Source organism: Candoia aspera, chromosome 9 (genome assembly GCF_035149785.1).
Source record: "Candoia aspera isolate rCanAsp1 chromosome 9, rCanAsp1.hap2, whole genome shotgun sequence".
NCBI classification, from domain to species: domain Eukaryota; kingdom Metazoa; phylum Chordata; class Lepidosauria; order Squamata; family Boidae; genus Candoia; species Candoia aspera.
The window spans coordinates 17669222-17688039 of record NC_086161.1 but is presented as its reverse complement, the minus strand read 5'-3'; the positions used below and the strand labels follow the sequence as shown (position 1 = coordinate 17688039).

Here is an 18818-nt window from a genome sequence, read left to right as displayed (position 1 = left end):
TGCTGGCAGGGGAGTTCTGGGAGTTGAAGTCCACACATCTTCAAGCTGCCACGGTTGAGAAACACTGCCCTAGGGACACTGCTCTAAGTCAAGTCAGGGAAGCCACACACAGTAACCAGAGCCTAGCTATTTTAAATTACTGCCTAACTGGTTTAAAATAAGACCTGACACTTATCCATGACGACTTTTTAAGAAATATATCTGTTTCTGTTCTACCAAGAAGTTTCAAATCTGGGTTCCTTTCAACCCCCTAACTCCTCCCCTTCCCCCATTTAATAAGCCACTGTAAACAAAGGATCACCAATTGAGGCTGAAAGCCATAGAGTTTGCAACTATGTGTGAACTGATCATTTTAAAAAAAAAATCCACATTGGAAGTTGAATAAATATAAATTGCATATATTGTGCTTTCATAAATACATGTCTTATGAAGTGTTCTAGAGCAAGGTAGAGCCAAGGCAGCAATGTCCTTGGGAATTAAGAGCAAGCTTCTTGTCCCAACTGGATTCAATAGCTATTCCTATGCCTAAGACATGGGAAGGTCCTTCTCCCCACCAGCAGCAGTTCCTCAGGCACCACTGAGAAAAACATGCTGTGGAAGCAATGTCATTCCCCCACTGAGCACCAAAAGTCTGTAGCAGGGCCCCTGTTCTGCTAGCAACCTATCTGACGCTCTGAGACATGTGCAATGGTGTCAGCATCTCTTCAAAGATGGCTCCTTTCACATTTGATCCTCTCAGGTTGGCCTCTTGTAGATCACAGCCTGACAGGTCACAGTTCTAAAACAACAGAGGAAGCCATTAGCAGAAGCTTAGATACTGTGTGACTCACACGCAAAATAGCCAGCCAGTAAGCCCATTAAAAGCTGAGATTGAAGGAAGCCCCCAATGAATTCCTCGTTCTGACTCTCGGGTCAATCAGAAACTGGATGACGGAGCTCTCACCTCCAAGTCAGTTCCTGCCAGGGTTGCTCCTCTCAAGTTGCAGTTTTTTAATTTTGCGTTCTTTAGAGTTGCAACTCGGAGATTGATGCCAGTCATCTGACTTCCTTCCATATCGACCCCTTTCAAGTTGGCACCTGTAGCCGCAAAGTTCAAGGCCATCAAAAAAACATGATAGAACTTCCTTTCACTCTCCCCAGTCCCATCTGCGTCCTATTACAAGACATAGCAAAGGATGATAACTTTTATGTTGGTTGAACGGTTTGAGATATTATACATAAACTAAATTCTGTCATGTTTTGCCACCTCTTCCAGTAAACGGGAAAAAAAAAGCCTAGGAAACCGTCATTCATTAACCAACTAAGTTATCCAACTATGAAAGCTTGCTATCTTTTATCTTCATCTTTTATGTTTTATTGATTTTGTTATAATTTCTTTGCTTGGTTGTTGTGAGCCACCCAGAGTCATTGAGAGTTGGATGGCATAGAAGTTTAATAAATTATTATTATTAAGCAAGGTACAAGGGTATAAGTAACGGAAGTCACAATCCTTCAGCAACTGTTCAAGAGGATATGAAGCGCAACAGTACATGTTATGCTGCCTGTATGTTTAATTAATATTTGTGAATTGGATTTTATCATCATGTTGTTTTTTCCTAAAATATGCTTAACCCTGGGCTCAGAAGTTGGGTAGACCCATGAAAAATTAGCCATTATGGTTTCTAAATCATGTACCATGTAACATGCTCAGCCATCATTTAATTGTTAAATGAGTGTAAGCTGTGTCGGATTTCAGGCAGCAATTCTTTCCTTATCTGCCTCCTGCTCATTTAAATTGGACCTTTTGTCTACAAAGCAGATGCTCTGCTACTGAGTTACTTCTCCGCTCTGAAAGCAACTTTTCTTCATCAAGTTATATGCTGTTCTGATTAATGTTTCATTCTGAATTTAATGATCAACCTTTAATGATCAGCAAATGTCAACCTTTCCTGAATCACACTGAATGCATTACATAAAAAGAAAAGACACAATCACTGATGCTTACCTTCCAGATTAGCTTTAAGGCCAGAAGGGTCTTCAAAATTGCAGCTTTTCAGTGATGCTCCCTCTGCATTTGAGCACAGCATCTTTACACCTTGGAGGTTGGCATACTGCCAAAGAGAGGGAAAGACGAAAATCAGTGAAAAGGAGACCACGTATCATCTAGTCCAGATATCTGCAGGCTACATTTGACAGATGCTGGACTGATCATATTTGCTTAAAATACTCCAATAAAGAAAATTCTACAGCCTTTGTCAGCAGAATCTGCAGGTTTCAAATCACAGTCCTTCTCTAAAGCTTTACCTAAACTTCAGAACCTTGGTTCTTGCTTCATTTCAGGGTTAATAATCTCATTCATCTCAAGTCAATCATTCCAAATCCTGACCAAGTATGTTCCATCTCTTCTACGTCTTGGTATTTTCCTTGCAAATAAATCCAATTTAGTAGAGAGATGTGGAACATTTCTAGGGATAGAGGCTGTCACCATGTATTTAATGAGATATTTAGCTTAGCATTGTTCACACTGATTGGCAGGCATTTGCTATGATTGACAAGGGTCTTTCCCAGTCATATCTTAAGAGGCTGTGGCTTATTTCTAGAACATGCATGCTCCACAGTGCAGCTATTCTACACTTCCTTTCCCCCCCCACCCCAAATGGGTACTAGCTAATTTGGGCACATCGCTAAGGGACAAAGCTGCCACTGAAAAAGCCTTAGCTGATTCATCTGATGGAGCAGTCAATCCATTTTGCCTAAGCTTGCACAAGAGGAGCGAGTTTTATTCTTGGGCCTCGTCCAAACAACACCCACATCTAGAACAGATCCAGAGAGATCGGCCCGTTCAAGATTGGCGCAGCAGAGGTTCGCGTGGGCCAGGTTGCATCGGCTCAAGTTGGCCATCTTGAAGTTGATGTACCGGAGATCTAAACGAGAGAGGTCTGCTCCGCTAAAATTTAAGCCCTGGGGAAGAAAAGAACAGCAGGTTATGTTGTCCACAGAACATCTGAGTTCAAAACAATTGTTTCAAGTCCAGAAATGCTGGATCTGACTATCATACATAGAACAACTCTTCTGAATGTGAAACGTCTGGATCACCCGTTCTCTACATTTTGCAACATTTGAGCAAAGCACTTGAGCTCAGAAATCTGAAAGCAACTGCCCAGGAGACCAAGTGGCTAATATAACCTACAGGACGCCTGCACAACAGGTGGCCCTCCAAGCAGCCTTGTGAATTTTTAAAAGTATTAATTAAAAAAAAGGTAAGCATTTTTTTTCTAAAAGTAATATATTTATTGCCGCTGCCCTGAAAGAGCGTCTCCAAGCCTCACCACCACCACCACCTCCAGTGCTGCTGCTGAGCAGCTGATCAACATGCCAGGTGTTGCGGCCAAATCTGGCTCACCTAAAGCAACCAAATCACTTTGAAGATACAACATAATTGTATTGGCGTGTGTACAAGCAATAATGCAGTATATACCGGACCCCCAGCAAAGCTCTGATACTCAGTGGCCATGAGCAAAAGCAGAACCAGGGCTTATATTCTTTTGGCCCACTATATTGCAAAGCAAAGGCAAAACACAGAAAAGGGCAGACACAGTGCAAATCACAGCATTAGGTTGTTCGGAATGTTTTAGGAAGTCCACACATCTTAAAGTTGCTAAGGTTGAGAAGCACTGATTTATCCCTTCCTACTGGGTCAGCATGCCAGCCATGCTATCTTCAAGATATGGTCAGTGAATAGCAACAGTCTGGTTTACTGGGCCCCAGGTTCACGACTGAGTCTTCTCCCTGTCGCCACTCAGGGTCAATTCAGCTTGTGGTGACTATTTTCTTACAAGTGCATGTTCAGCAGTTCATATGGCAGGTGGGGTGTGTGGGGTTGTCTCATAGGTTTGGTAGTGAATACAGCTGACATATCTATGGGGGATACTGTGATGGACTTCAGTAATGCTGCTGGTTCTCAGGAAGGAAGGCAAGGGAGTAAGATAAGAGAAAACACAGTCCAGAGGTAGAATGTGGGAAGACTAAGAGGTTCGGAGTAGCCCCGCCCTAGAGCCTCCCAAGTTATTTCCCCTTAGTTTAGTTAAAGTAGCTTTCGTCTGGCAAGATTCTGTCTATACGGTGTGAGCAAATAAAGAACTGAAGTTTGGCTGGATTGAGTCTTCGTCGTTCTTGGGCTGGCCCTGACAAGTACACAGGTAATCTTTGGCAGCCGGTGATGGTTTTTAATGTCTCAATGAGACCCTTCCCTCTCTACAAGTTGCACAAACGAGCTCCAAAAGGGTGTTCTTGCTTCTGAATTGATTTTCTCAAGATACCTGACAGCGTAGCTCAGACTTGGTTGAGGTTGCGAGGAGGAACCTGACAAATTCCTTTCGGGAAATTGGGGAATGGTCTTCTGCAGGTTGGGAGTTCTGTCAAGAAAGGGAAGAAGAGTTTATGGCACAACAATAAAAGATGGAATAGCTCTCATTAATATACAGCAATGTGGGATTTCTGAGGCATTTTCAAGAAGGATGTTTACTGTCCATGGAGAAGTTGTTTGGGTTGTTGAGATTGTAGGTTTGTTGTTACATCTAGCTCCACCTCTTTTTCTCCTCTAAAACACAATTAGAAATCATTGTTTTTTGCTAATTTACACCTTCTGGCTTTCCTGTATGGCTGAGCCCATCAATATTTATGTCTGAAGAACAAAGCAATATAAACTGTTTGTACCCTAAGTTTATGGTGGCACAGCTCTTTGTGCATGTTCTTTATTGTATCTCTCTCCATGCATTAAGAAAAATAAGTTGAACTGCATAAGCCACAAATGTCTGCATCCCTTTGAAAATAGCTAATCTGACTTGCATCCACTCAAAATTGATTTAATTGCTAATCAAATGTTGTTGGCTTCTGTTTTAATACTTTTATTATGGATTTTAACAATACTAAAAGATATTACAAACTAATAACAAAAAGCAAAAAGAAAATAGAAAGAAAAGAAATACAAAGTGGAAAAAGAAAAAGAAATAGAAAAAAGAATATTTAAGTGACTCCCAATCTTCTTCACAAATACAACCAAATTTAATATTTCCCCACCCCTTATAAAATTATAAACATAATCCACTTCTTCCCTTAATCCCCCCTTTCCATTCACAAGTGCAAAAATCATTGTCATTTCTGTCCAGCAATTGGTGAAAAGTCCCTAAAGGATTTCCAGCATTTTATGGCAGTATTTTTTAATTTTACCCCTGATCAAACAAGTCAACTTCATATTCAGCCCCCACTTTTTTTTTTTTTTTTGGTTCTAACAATCTTGATCTTTTAATTTATCAAGCTGCTGTCTTGGGCTTGAATCTCCATTCAACATTTCTTCCTCCCGTCTCAAAAATTTCTTCAAAACTGTTGGTTTTTTTTAAAGAAATAGAAACATTTCTGTGGCAAAATGTAACATAAAAATCAAAACAAAGGCAAATGGTTCAGGCCATGTTGATTCATGGGGTTGGGTTGGGAAAGAAATGAAGCAGATTCAGAAGTTAGCATTACCTTAATTGCTATTTCAAGGTGTTCAATTAGCGAGTCAATTCCAAAGAACTTGGCTTCCTCTAAGACTCCTAGCATAAGATGAGAGACACAATAGAAGTTAGCAATGGTTAGGAATGATGGCAAGATTCACCACCCATCCTCCCTGCTCTCCAACTCTATGTCAGAGGTTTGGCTCCAGAAGTCATAAAACCCCCTTCTGGGCCTTTTCCTCTGTCGTGGGTTGTAAAGGAGGGAGGGGGGAGACTTGACTGATGTGAGAGAGAGCTGGAAACATCACAGAGCCAGCAAGAATTAGAAACTTCACAGATTCAGCAAGTTGACACCAGAATGCTGTGGCTAAAGTGTTATCTGCCAACGAACAGCGAAGAATCTTGCTGAAGCCCATGTTGTAAAACCAAAGGCAGTTGTAAATATTCAATTTCAAATGAAGGCGGGGACTTGGGTCTGCTAAAAGAAGAGGGCAGGGGGAAATTGAGTCTTTCGATGCAGAGGGCGATGGTACTGTATCTTTCAATAAATGAAATACTTTACTGAGACCTAACTGGCTCCAGAGAGATTTCTTACTATTGGGATATCTGAACCCACGTTCCTCACACTCTGGTTGTGGGAGCCATGCACAGGATCAGGCAGTTCCTTTTTCATTGAGCCAAGAGCTGGTCTTAGTCATGATTAATGTTAGATGACAACCATGGTTTACTACTGAGGAGAAATAATTAGAAACAACAGTTTGGAGACACTTTCAAAACTATTGTTGGTAACAGGTTAGCATTAATTAAAGTGGGGGTGGAAGCTTTTGAATTGCTATTGCAACTCCTAATAGCTCAGCCCCACACAGTGACTGAGAAAAGGGACAGTAGGCCTTGTTCATGTATTATATTAAGCCACTGTTTATTCAATAAAGCACAATTGGCAGGTTCACACTTGATAGTACAGGATCAGGCGAGATGGTTTAATCTGTACATTGCATGAACTGAGCAGAACAGTTGCAACAGAATGGAGGAAAAGGATGAATTATGTCCCCTAGTAACTGGATCCACACGTGCTAAATCATGGTTTGTTTTAACTGTAGTTTATTCAGTAAGCCACAATTCCCCACCTTCATACAATATGCTATGTTTTATTGCAAACCAGTTCAGCATCAGCATCTTAAGAACAAAAGTAAAACAAAAGTACCTAGTAATTTAATCTTAAATCCCTTTTCCAGATCTGTCTGATTAAAAATTCTACAATCTCTATTTAGCCATGAGTTACTAATTGACCAATCAGATGTATTATCTTTCCTCCAAAGAGCTCAAGAGGCTGTTTACTTAATACCTGTTCCTCCAATTTTCCCCACAGCAACACCCCTATCAGATAGGTTCAGCTAAGAGAGAATGACTGGCCCAAATCATCCAATGACTTGAACAAGTGTAGTGTAGTGGTTATGGAGAAAGTAGGATTGGAGAAAGTTCATACAAAAATGCCAAAAGTTTGCATGGAAATTTCCACATCCTTTGCTCTATTCAGGAAGCTTGGCTTTAGGCTTGTCTGAGAACAAGCATGGTTGTAACAAAGACGACAAAATGTTTTCAGGTCCTAGTACATACCTAACAAATTAATGCCATCGTTCACAATTAGCTGTCCATGCCGCAAATAGTTCAAGATCGGTTCAAAGTACTCAGGACTTCGGTCAATCAGGAAAGCTCCACTGTGATCTCTCTTGTTTCCCCAAGCATCTGTTACAGATGGATATATTTTAAAAAATGCTTTCATAAACCTGTTCTGAGCTAAGTCCATTTCTCTCTCTCTCTCCCCAGCAGCAGACAGATCATCTGCAGGCAGGTTTTGAACTTAGACTTAAGTGCACCTGGTTGCCCACCACAAATTTAGAAGGATATAGGAAATAAGGAAGAAAGGACATCTTCTAAATCAAAAATATATATTCTGTTAGCTTGCAGGAGGCTCTCTAGGGCAGGGCAAAAACAACACTCTAAAAGCAGGCAGAGCCAGGATACTGGCATGATGGTCATAGTTCTAAGCTGTGAACCCAACACTCCTCTAGTTCCATGCAATGGGGCAACATTTTTGGCTTCACTCTGAGGAGGTGCTCTGGAGGTTACAGAAAGGGTTCTAGCAAGCCACACTTTTTATAGTCCTGACATAAACCATTCTTCTACTGCATGAGTATCTCCATACGGGAGGACTTCAACTTCTAGAATTCCCAACTGAGCATGGAGATTGCTAAGAATTCAGGGAGTTGAAGCCCACTTATGTCAAGGGTCATCAGGTTGGGGAAGACTAATCCAAAACATGGTTGCATTCATTTTCCAGATGCTGGCATAGCTAATGGTGAAGAAGTAATTCAGCATCATCCAGAGAGGCTACAGTTTCTGCACCCTGTACAATCCAGGAAAGGGCCCAAAAGCCTGTTTACATATCGTATGTAAAGGTGTTAGTAACGATGTTCTTCATTTAGGGCACTTCTGTAGTCCATGGCCAATACATAAACCTGAATGCTTCATCTGGAAACCCACAGTCCTCACTCCTGACTTAATTGAATTGGAATCAGCTACGGTGAGATTCCTGCTCAACTGTTTGATCTCTTCTTCATGCACCTTTGAACATACTTTGTTTTAACCAAGTAGAGTTAACTGGTCAGTGCTGCAAGTCCAAACTCTCGCCCTTGTCTGGAATGTACGACTGTAGTGTCTGTAGTTTGCTCAGAATCATCTAAATCAAGCCTTATAGTTTATATGACATGGGCTTGCAAACTGAATACTGGATAGGGCTTTCACATCTTTATCTCAATTCATACTGACCTTTATCTTTAAACATGCGAGCCAGCATGCTATCAGGTTCTTTACTAACTAAAGTACTCCTAAGGGGGGGGAAAAAAAAGTAGAAGAATTAATGTGTAAGTTGGTCACTTTGGCATTTGGAGTAGCATTCAGGTGGGGATTTTAAAAAAAAGTTTGGCTTTTATGTGATAAGCCAACATCAGGACACAACTTGCTTAAGTGATGGGAATTGTGGTCCAACACCAGGTCGTACCAGATTGGGAAAAGTTGGTTGAACTTTTAATTTATGGAATTGGTTAAGTTTCTGGGAAAAAAACGTTCTGTTCCCACACTAAGCCAGGATGACGTAACATTAAACCAGGATTTTAAAATCATGAATGGTCGAAAAACCATTTGGTCTGGTTTGTGCATAACAATAACCAATGATTGTCTTCACATATCATGCTACGCAAACTGCCCAGTTTAGCATGAAGCCTGAATCCAGCCACTGTGTCCAAAAGTTGTTAAGGTCTTTATCAGTTAACAATGCACTTAATACTTAGCAGCAATGTTATCTTTCCAATGATGAACTTCAGAATAAGAAGACAGACTCTTACCGGGTAGTTGTGAAGTATCGTCCCCCTACATTGAGTGTTATCCAATCCGAATGAGATCCCGTTAACGTTTCTAGAGGGTTGATGTCATTCTGGGGGTCTGTGAACATGGAAAGCATATTAACCTATGGTGCCAACTTTAGGCTTCTTGTTCAGGAGAAAAACTGTTCTGTATACTTACCAATAAATGGTTCTCCTTCACATACAAAAAGTACGTCGTCATCCCTATAGATTGAAGGAAATGAGAAAGAAAACCACAGTTTCAGAACAAGCCCTGTTTTTTGGAAAACATTTTGGAAAACAGTAGTTGTTAATTCCAGATTCCAAGGTCTCAGAGACTTTAAAATCACTATGATTGCATTAGGATAATGGTTTAAGTGCCTAAGATCTAGTTAACAATTCAACTACGTTATGTGGCTTCCTATGAAGGAGTTTGAGAAAGTCCATCTACACAGTCATTTGTGGATAGTCTATACATCAGACTTGCTCTGAAATGCAAAGTTTTTGCAAGAAAAGATTTTAAAAATGTGAAATCACCAAGACACATTTTTTTCTTTCCAAAGAGGAGATGAGCACTACAAACTAAAAATATCTCCTTTCAGAGTCTGATTTTTTCCAACACTCCACCATTTTAGTGTCAGGGGAAAAAATAAATAAATATATACATATACATATATGTGTGTGTGTGTATATATGTATATGTATATGTATATATGGATGAATTAAAAAAACTCTCCATGCTCTAAATTCAATTGCTTTTGCAGATGGTTTTGATCCAAATTCCTTAAATACAATAACATTCATGTTTGGAAAGTTAGATTTGTATTTATGCAAAGACGTTCTGGTAAAGAAGCTTTGTTTACAGCATGTTTCCCAACTAATTCACGTAAGCATAGGACGCATGAAACAAACAAGCATGCAAACAAACCCTTTTCATATAAATTATTTGTTAGAAGGTAGACTATAAGATGGGATAGCAATTCTCTGGCCATGTGGGATGAAATATAAACGTATTTGCAATCACTACACAATAGAACCCACATAGAATCTTGTCCCAGTTGAGAAGCTATATAAATCATATAATTTGACTCAGAAGCTAAGAGTGTCCCTTCCTCTGCTTTTTCATTTATTGTAATTGGAGTGTGCAACAGGGATAAATGCTTGATGCCCTCCAGATGCTTCAGACTACAGCTCTCACTACGTCCAACCAGCATGAAAATTATATTCCCAGACATCTGGAAGACATCAAGTTGCCTACTCCAAGTTCACAATAGTTCTGAATTCTTCACCGACTTCTTAGCTAATCATGGGTCATTTCCAAATCAGAATCAAACCATGGTTTGAATGGTGTTTGGATTTTGGTTTACAGAGTGGGCTTTTCGGATGTCAGAGGGATCCGTGCTTTGCGCTAAGCCACAATTGTGGATGGTTTAGATTTGGCTTTGGGCATGGTGTTAAATCAAGCCAGGACAGTTTGACAACCACAGTTTATTGCTCGACATTGTGTATGAAATGGGACACTACGACTGCTCAACAAACTGTTATTTAAACCAGGGGTGGGCAACGTTTTAGTTGCCAAAGGCAGTGCTTAACATTTTTCAGGATGGAGATCTGCAAAGTGGCCATGGTAAGTAATATCACACACACGAGCACAAGGGGATGGTGGGGTGGGGGAAGAGTGGGAACAGAGGAATTTGGAAGACTTTTTTAAAAAAAAAAATAGTGATCTGCCTACTTTAGGGTTTCTCGTGTAATCCTGTTCATCTGTTCCCTATCTCAAAATGATAGGAAACCATCTTATCAGTTTTCAGCAGCAATCATGGCCAGAGAGTGCTCCAAATGCAAAAAGGGAACTAAGGTGGGGGCTGCAGACAGCCTCCCCCTAATTGAAACAGTGGCTTTGCACAGTGAGGGAACCAAAGGTGTGAGAAATTTACAGTCAACAGGGAAATGGAGGAGGGAATCAGAGAACAGAAGAAGATGGAGCTACAGTGTATTCTTTACAGTGTAAACTAATCCCTGTTGATGGCTTTCTAGGAGAGAGAAGTTCATGGCCATTCCAACGTCAAGACATTGTACTGTATTCCAGTACAACAAATTTGGTTTTGCTTAATCAGCTTTTGGTCCGTTTTCCAAGTACTTCTCATGCATATTGGGTTTATTCAAAAGGGCTCAAATTAACAAATTTCCAATGTGGGCTAATCTTACCTGATTAAGGCAATGTCGTCAATGAGTCCACCTCGTCCATTGTAGACACTGGTTGCTTTTATTCCAAGCTTATTACTTGCGACAGAAAGCAAATCGGACAGCGTTCCATAAACAGCCACAACCTATAAGAGAAGGTTCGTCTTTTAATTCAACACACACTGTTGGCCCCTCTGGAATTTTCATCCATTTTTATTTTATACTAGTATGTGAATCCGCAAGGGCTGTGCAGTGCTTTTGATCTGCTTCAAGCTCAGCCCAAGATAAATTGAGCCATCTTTTCCGGCGAAAGGAGATTGGCCTTGGAAAATCTGGGTTTCTTTCTCTTTCTCAGTTCCTACAAAGTAGATTGCAACAAAGGAATAGCTTTATTTACACTTGAAACTTGATACATTTAAGGTGTTTTAGAGAACAGTGATGCTGCCAATACCTTTTCAATTAAATGGAGCCTATTTCGAGATTCATCTCGGATCAAAACAGCGTAACAGTATTATCCTGCTAAATTAAGTGGCTGAGTTTGTGCATCCTGCCACCACAGTGTGGCTTGTTTGTTTCGGTTTAGGGTGCTAAATAAACCACAAAATTGGTTGGGTTTGTGTAATAAGTCATGTTTCGATGTGGTTCATTTGGTTTTGGCACAGCATAATGTGCAAACTCAGTGACTTATCTTTTTATGTAAATGTACATAAAAAGCAGAATCTCACAAACTCAGGTGGGAGAAATTTGACAGGGTGTTGACTGTATACACCCACAATAGATTGCTAGCGTACTGCAGCATGCATGCATGCATGCATGCATGCATGCATGCATGCATATATATATATATATATATATATATAAACAATATTGTACACATTAAATACATTGTGCAGCAGATAAAGGAAATTCCCCAAACTGGGAAGATTCTGCGAGTTATGGCTGATTTCAGAGGAGTTCTAGTATTAACTGAAGGAAGCTGGGTCACTATGCAGTTCAAAGACAAGATGATTCCAAGTGAGCGAAATTGTTAATGGGACACATCGGTATTAGATGATGGGTCAAAGGGGAGGGGGGGTAGAGAGTCAATCGCCTATTATAGCATTATCCAGTTTTGGAGATAATTTTTATCTCTTTTTTCTCCTTATATGTTCATTGCTTCTAATGTTTACGTTTATAACTTCAGTGTATGTCAGAATGCAATGCAGTCTATGGTGACAGATGGGTTGCTCCTGTTTTATTTTGTGAGCCTCCCAACCACCCTAACCACAGATGGGAAAGAGCTGGAACCTGGCCACCATCCCAAATACTGCACATCCTGTTGCTGTCATTTCTTTTCCCTTCCCAACAAGGTAAAGCACAGACTCATATGTCAAAGGCCATCATTTTAAAAAGCCAGCCACTTCATAAACCCAAAGCAACAGGCAGTTCTACAGGTGCAGGCTGATCTGACGCTCAAAATTAAAAAAAAAAAAAAATGCCAGTCATCCACTGTTTATAATCCAGAGTTTCCATACCTGTTCCTAATCACAGTCCTGCCAGCTGTTGTTATCGTGAGCAGAAACAGCACTAAGAAAAATTTTTGATCCGTCCAAACGTCATTCCACCGTTTCCTATCCAGCCCTCCTGGGTCCACACTCCATCAAAACGAGCAAACATCAACAGGGAGAAATATCTGGGAAATTTCAAGTGGCAAAGTTCTCCAGAAGTTCCTCGCATGTCCTAAAATTGATCGTGGCTCCAACTGTGCATTATGTCAATGACAAAAAGTATGCTATTTCTTTTTACTCAGCGTATAAATTTCTAAAAGACTTCCCCCTCTTGGCCAAGCATATTTGAACTGAAATATTTCTTGGGGAAAGGAGAGCTAAACATAAACCCCAAAGAAGTTTTTTTTTTTTTCTAAAAAAAAATATTTTATGGAATATTTTATGGAATGAAATTCAGATTTTTACTGCTAAACTTTTGAAAATGATAAAAGTCTTATATTTGAAGACATTACAATTTAATGAGAGACGGTTTGGTGTAGTGGTTAAGGCATCAAGGCTAGAAACCGGGAGAATGGGAGTTCTAGTCCTGCCTTGGGCACCAAGCCAGCTGAGTGACCTTGGGCCAGTCCCTCTCTCCCAGCCCTAGGAAGGAGGCAATGGCAAACCACTTCCAAAAAATCTTGCCAAGAAAACTGCAGGGACTTGTCCAGTCAGTCTCCGAGAATTGGACATGACTGAACCGATTTAAAAGAAAAAAACAATTTGTTTCCAGAAAACGTCCTAATGTGCATGAGCCACTAAACACGCCTAACCTAACAATTTGGTTAGCAGTTTTCACATGCTAACTGAGTTAATGAACTACAGCTCTCATCCTCCACAACCAGCAAAACCAGTGTCTGTGCTACAGGGTGTGATGACAGTCGCAATCCAGGACATCTGCAAGGAAGCCAGTTTAGGAAAAACTTCCTTAAATCTTTCTGTTTAGCTTTCAGCCTCTCTTCACGCACTTTTGCTGCAGCTGTAAGCAGGAGGTCAGAAGCTACTGTGTCTATTTTCAAATTGAACACAACTCTATAGTTTAGAGTCATGTTCAAATCCTAAACTGTGGTTCATTTACTGTACTGTGAATCGTAAGAGAGTGAGCGGGGGGAAATGCACTTTAGACAACAGACAGCTGTTTACAAATAATTAGCCCGTGATGCACAACATCAGAGGAAGAATTTATTGTGGGAAAGAACACTGTAGCAACAAAATGTTGGAAATAACAAACCCAAACTTTGTTTTGTGTTCAGATCCAAACCCTCCAAAACAATATTGCTTTTTCCATTCCTGCCTGTTGAGTCATTAATAGATTATGATGGCAAAGAAGTGAATGAATTTATAGATTATACCTACAACACTCGAAACTTAAGAGTCTCTTGTATGCTGTGCTGACTTGTAATAAGGGTTGTTTGGTTATATGTTGATGTGTGATCCCAACCCATTATGGTTTGTTAATCATGAGTTATGACTTAGTGTCTTGGGCAAATCCAGCCATGGTGTTATCTAACAAATTGAAGCCAGAAGAATACAAGTATTTGGCACTGTAAGGCAGAAAATGCTAGTTAGGATTAAGGTGACCACAATTTGTTTCAGTTAAAATTCACTGAACAAGCCACAATGTTAATACATAACACTAATCACAGAGTAGTAAAAAAAGATAAGGCAGGCAAGCAAATAGTTTATTGAATAAGTCTCCAGACCATTTCAACTATTACAAAATATAATGGCTCAGTTCACACATCTCGCTAAGCCAAAATCAAACTACAAGGTTTCCTGTGATGTGCGAATCCAACCATATTCTCAAGGGATCCCATAGCAGAGTTTGCTGCTGGGATAAAGCTACATCCCATTCCATGTATGTCCAAGCTGTACATTGGTAAATGAACACAAATATTACAAAATGATGTAGCTATTTTGGCAAAATGCCTATCTGGGTATGCCCTGGACCTATGGAATTTTTCACTACACTGGGAAGGTGGGACAAAGCATAACCATACTGTTTTTACCAATAGAAGAGAATCTCTGTAGCTCAGGGCTGAACTGTGGAGTCCTTGGTGCTCTGAGCTTGGTTGTTGGCTTGCAGACGTTTCATTACCCGACTAGGTAACATCATCAGTGCAAGTGAAGGTGGGGTTTGCTGCCTGTTTATATACAGTAGCATGACCGGCTAGGGTTGGTGGGGGTGTGGTTTTAAGTAACCCAAAAGACCCAGTAGCCCAAGAAGAAAAAAACAGGAGTTATTTACAACATACAGTGTAAGGACTGTAGCAGCCACTACATAGGACAGACGGGCAGAAGACTAGCAGAGCACATCCACGAACACCAACCAGCAGTCAGAAGACACGATGGAAACTCCTTAATCTCACCACACATGGACAGGCTCAAGCATGCTTTCAACTGGGAAACTGTGAGCATCCTAGACCAAGCCAAACTCAAAAATGCTAGGGAGTTCCTGGAAGCTTGGCACTCAGACAAATCAGCCATGAATAGACACAGAGAGATAAACCACATTCACACACCATTCAAAAGAGACAATAAAACAGCCTAGGAAGATAACAAAAAGGCTACAGCACATCCCCTCCAGCAGCCCACATTCAGAAAAGCAGGATCAGCACCAGAGAAACAAGCAAAAAACAATACCCTAATCAAGGAACTACCAAGGAGAAAACCACACCCCCACCAACACTGGCAGGGCAAGCTGTTGTATATAAACAGGGAGCAAACCAAGGACTCCACAATACTGTTTGTTTTTAAGGAGAAGAATGCAGTTCTATATACAATGTGTGGAAGAAGGAAAAACAGAGAAAGCCTAGCTCTAATTTATCAAAATAAACCTACACAGGTTATTTGTGCAGCTGGGTGCTGACACAGACCTTTTAAAGGCTAAGTCCTGTCTCCAAAGAGACTTATAAGTATACGGCACTCATTAATTTATGCCTGTTCCTTGGCCCAGGAAGAAAATGCTGCAAAGCTTGCATTTTCATTAATGTGAAAGGGACTTTTCACTGGCACAAAATCAGCCAAGTCACCGGCTAATTTCAGACACCACTCTAAGACATAATAGGCTAATCTGGAATTTGCTGTTAGGAAATAAATGAATCAACCCCTTTGGCCAATTCATCCCTCATCCTATTGAAATTTCTCCTCCCCCCTTCTCCTAAATTATGATCCTTTATTAATTAAGCCCATGATAATTTAACACAGTCTTTATATTCCTGTATATTAAACCCAGCAGCATTTTAGGAATGGGGGATGGCAAACAAGGGTAGGGACTGAGCATGCTGCATGAGGGCTCAGCTCTGGCTAAGGGTACAATATTCCTAACTAGGGGAATCAGAAGACCCAGTGGTGGCATTTGCACAATACACTATGCTTAGTAAGGATTTCTGTGGCTCTGTGGTTTGCATGTACCCAGCTCATTTAGTTTATGCATTGTGCAAAGGCAGAAAGTGCATTAATTTGTTAACAGGTTAAGAGTGTTGTGTGAATGCAACCTCTTTCCGTCCTTTTGCAATCATTTGTATTAAATTACTGAGTGCCCACTGGGTGAAGGGGAAAATTTAAATTAAATTGTTACAATCTGCATCACTTAATAGCACCTTTGGGAAAGAAAGGGGCTTTAATCAGAAAGCTGGCACTACATCACAGCTCTGATGGTTTGTATTTTTATCAAAGGGATCTTATATTTTGGGCATTTCACATAGTTTGATGTTGTACTGTGTGTCAAAAATGCTTTAAACAATTATTTCTAATCTGAAGGTCATGGCTGAGTAAAATAAATGCAATCACCAGAAAAGGAACGGGATAAGTACTAATTACCTTAATGTGAGCTAAACAGCAAGTGCTTTGAAACCTATAACAAGACTATACATTTCTGGTCTGAAAAAGTCAGGACAGGCATTAGATGGCTGCAAAGAGTTTTCCTACCCTCTAGTGGTCCTCCAGATTTTTTCAGGTCAGATATGCTAGCCAATATATAGCCAATGCCTCTATTTCCATATTCTCATGTCCTCCAGATTTGCTGAACAACACATTTCATCACCCTCTCTAGGGGTGAATCCAGGGATGGGAACTCCAAGTCTTGCCAAATTAGCTGGCCACCCTTAGCTGACACTGACTCACCTTGAAATCCAAATAGGGCGGGACCTGGTTAGTTCCCCGGGGATAGGAGACCACCAGAAAACCCTAGGGCTGTAGTCAAGTTTAAAAAACCAAAAACAGAAGCAAGCCATGACCAACCACCTTCATACCCAAGAAACTGCAAAAAGATTTGTCTGCAAAAAGAGACTTCGCAGTTCCTTGTTTGGGAGGGTGGCCAGCTCAGGGAAGGGTGGGCTGGAATTCCAGGCAACCATGGGAATTATTCTGGGGAAGAAGAATTTCAAAGAAGCGAAAAGTTGACATTTGGGGATTGGTTCTAGCCCTCTTTTATCCACTCAGCTGCTAGAAGGCACTCCTGTATCCCTTTGATCTCATCCAGTCCAGGGGGAATTGCTTCCATGGACGCTGACTCAGGGTTGCCACCAAAAAGCCTGCCATCGGCAGGTCCAGCAGCTTCCCTGCTCTGCTGTTCCTTGTTTTAGACCATAGGCCAGTGTTTCCCAACCTTGGCGACTTTAAGATGTGTGGACTTCAACTCCCAGAATTCCCCAGCCAGCATTACTGGCTGGGGAATTCTGGGAGTTGAAGTCCATTCATCTTAAAGTCGCCAAGGTTGAGAAACACTGCTGTAGACTCTCTGGGTGAGAAACACTGCTGTAGACTCTCTAGACTCGTGGTGTTCCTTATGCACCAAGATTCAAGAGGGAGGCCCGCAGCTTTTTTCCCGCTCCCCCATAAGAGAGGAATCGCCGGCTTACCTTCCCATTCCTGGGACTGCCATTAACAAACAGGGTGACTCTCTTCATGTCCTCCTTCCGGAGCTGCCTTGCCAGCCTGGCTACAAACCCGGAAGAGTGGGTTCCGTAACCAACGTGCCCACCCACCAATCCTCCCCCTTCTTTTAATCCGGTTGCCCAATCGGATTCGAAGGAAATGAGGTGGGCGGGACTTTCAGGCTCCGAAAGGCGTCTGTCCGGGGGATTTGCTTTTCAGAAACAGAATGGGCGGGGCTTAGGGGGAAGCCGAAGGGAGGGCGGGGCGGAAGAAAGGGGCGCGGCGTAGAGGCTCGTCTGTTTTCCTCGCCGAAAAGGCGAGCCTCGCTCCTCATTGGCCCAGCTGGGATCACATGATGCTTCAACCGTTCTTTCATCGTCTTGAGCGAATAATCCATCCACGGGGCCGGGATTTCTTGCCAGGGGGAATGGGAGGGAGAGAAAAAATAGTCCGCGGCGGGCGCCCGATTTGTCTCCTTCAACAGGGGAGGAGAGGGCAGGCACCCCCAGCGGGCTCCGTATCTGAGGCCGGGAGACCAGTTCGGATTCCGTTGGTTTGAGAAAAGGAGCCATATCGTGCGGCGGAGGGATACATGGCTCTGGCAGGTGGTGACGACCCCTTTTGAATGGAGGGCGCGAGCGGAGGCGGTTCGCGAGCGGAGAAGTCGGAGCGGCGCGATCGAGTTGCTTCCGGCCACTCAAGCGCACCGAGGGCGCGTCCTTTTCCCTATTTAAGGTAAGCCCAGGAGACCCCTGAAAGCTCCGAAGGATGCAGGATTAAATTTATGGTCCCGTAGAAATGCAACAAGCGAAAGTCGAGGCCAGTGTTTTTCAACGTTGGGCACGTTAAGATGTGTGGACTTCAACTCCCAGAATTCCCCAGCCAGCATATGCTGGCTGGGGAATTCTGGGAGTTGAAGTCCACACATCTTAACGTGCCCAACGTTGAAAAACACTGGCCTAGGCTTCCCTGGCCAACTTGCATATGCCAGGCAAACTCCAAGCAAGGAGAAGCGAAGCGCCACATCCTTTGTGAATGCAGATTTCCCCACTGATGCAGGTGCAAAAGAGGGAGTGTGGCAGATGCACAAGTTTAGAGACCCCCTTGGTCCAGGGCTGTAATCGTGCGGCAGATGACCTTGGGAGAGAGGAGGAAGCTCTGTAGACTGGACAGCCATCATGCAAGAGGTATCTCAGCCCGCAAAAGGAAAAAAGGGTGGGAAGCATTTCAGAAGGGACCCTCCCTGGTTTTCCAGAGAGTAAAAGGAGAGATGGGGAGAAAGACTTTCAGTCTTGCAAGATTCAGCTAATGTAAGAGATGTACTCCCAGACTGGCAAGATGCTATCTTCCAAAAA

General features: G+C 41.9%; 1 protein-coding gene across 1 annotated transcript; it reads right to left on the bottom strand.

Moving 5' to 3' along the window:
- Window positions 1-401: 401 nt before the first annotated feature.
- Window positions 402-17538, bottom strand: KCTD9 (potassium channel tetramerization domain containing 9). Its single transcript, XM_063311079.1, has 12 exons — window positions 17448-17538; window positions 11084-11205; window positions 9057-9100; window positions 8879-8975; window positions 8304-8362; window positions 7092-7220; window positions 5506-5573; window positions 4299-4394; window positions 2791-2940; window positions 1985-2090; window positions 944-1077; window positions 402-778 (listed from the first exon to the last, which is right to left on the bottom strand). Exons 1-12 carry the CDS (start codon window positions 17493-17495, stop codon window positions 662-664), a joined length of 1170 nt encoding a protein of 389 aa, XP_063167149.1. The 5' UTR covers window positions 17496-17538; the 3' UTR covers window positions 402-661.
- Between the last annotated feature and the right edge of the window lie 1280 nt (window positions 17539-18818).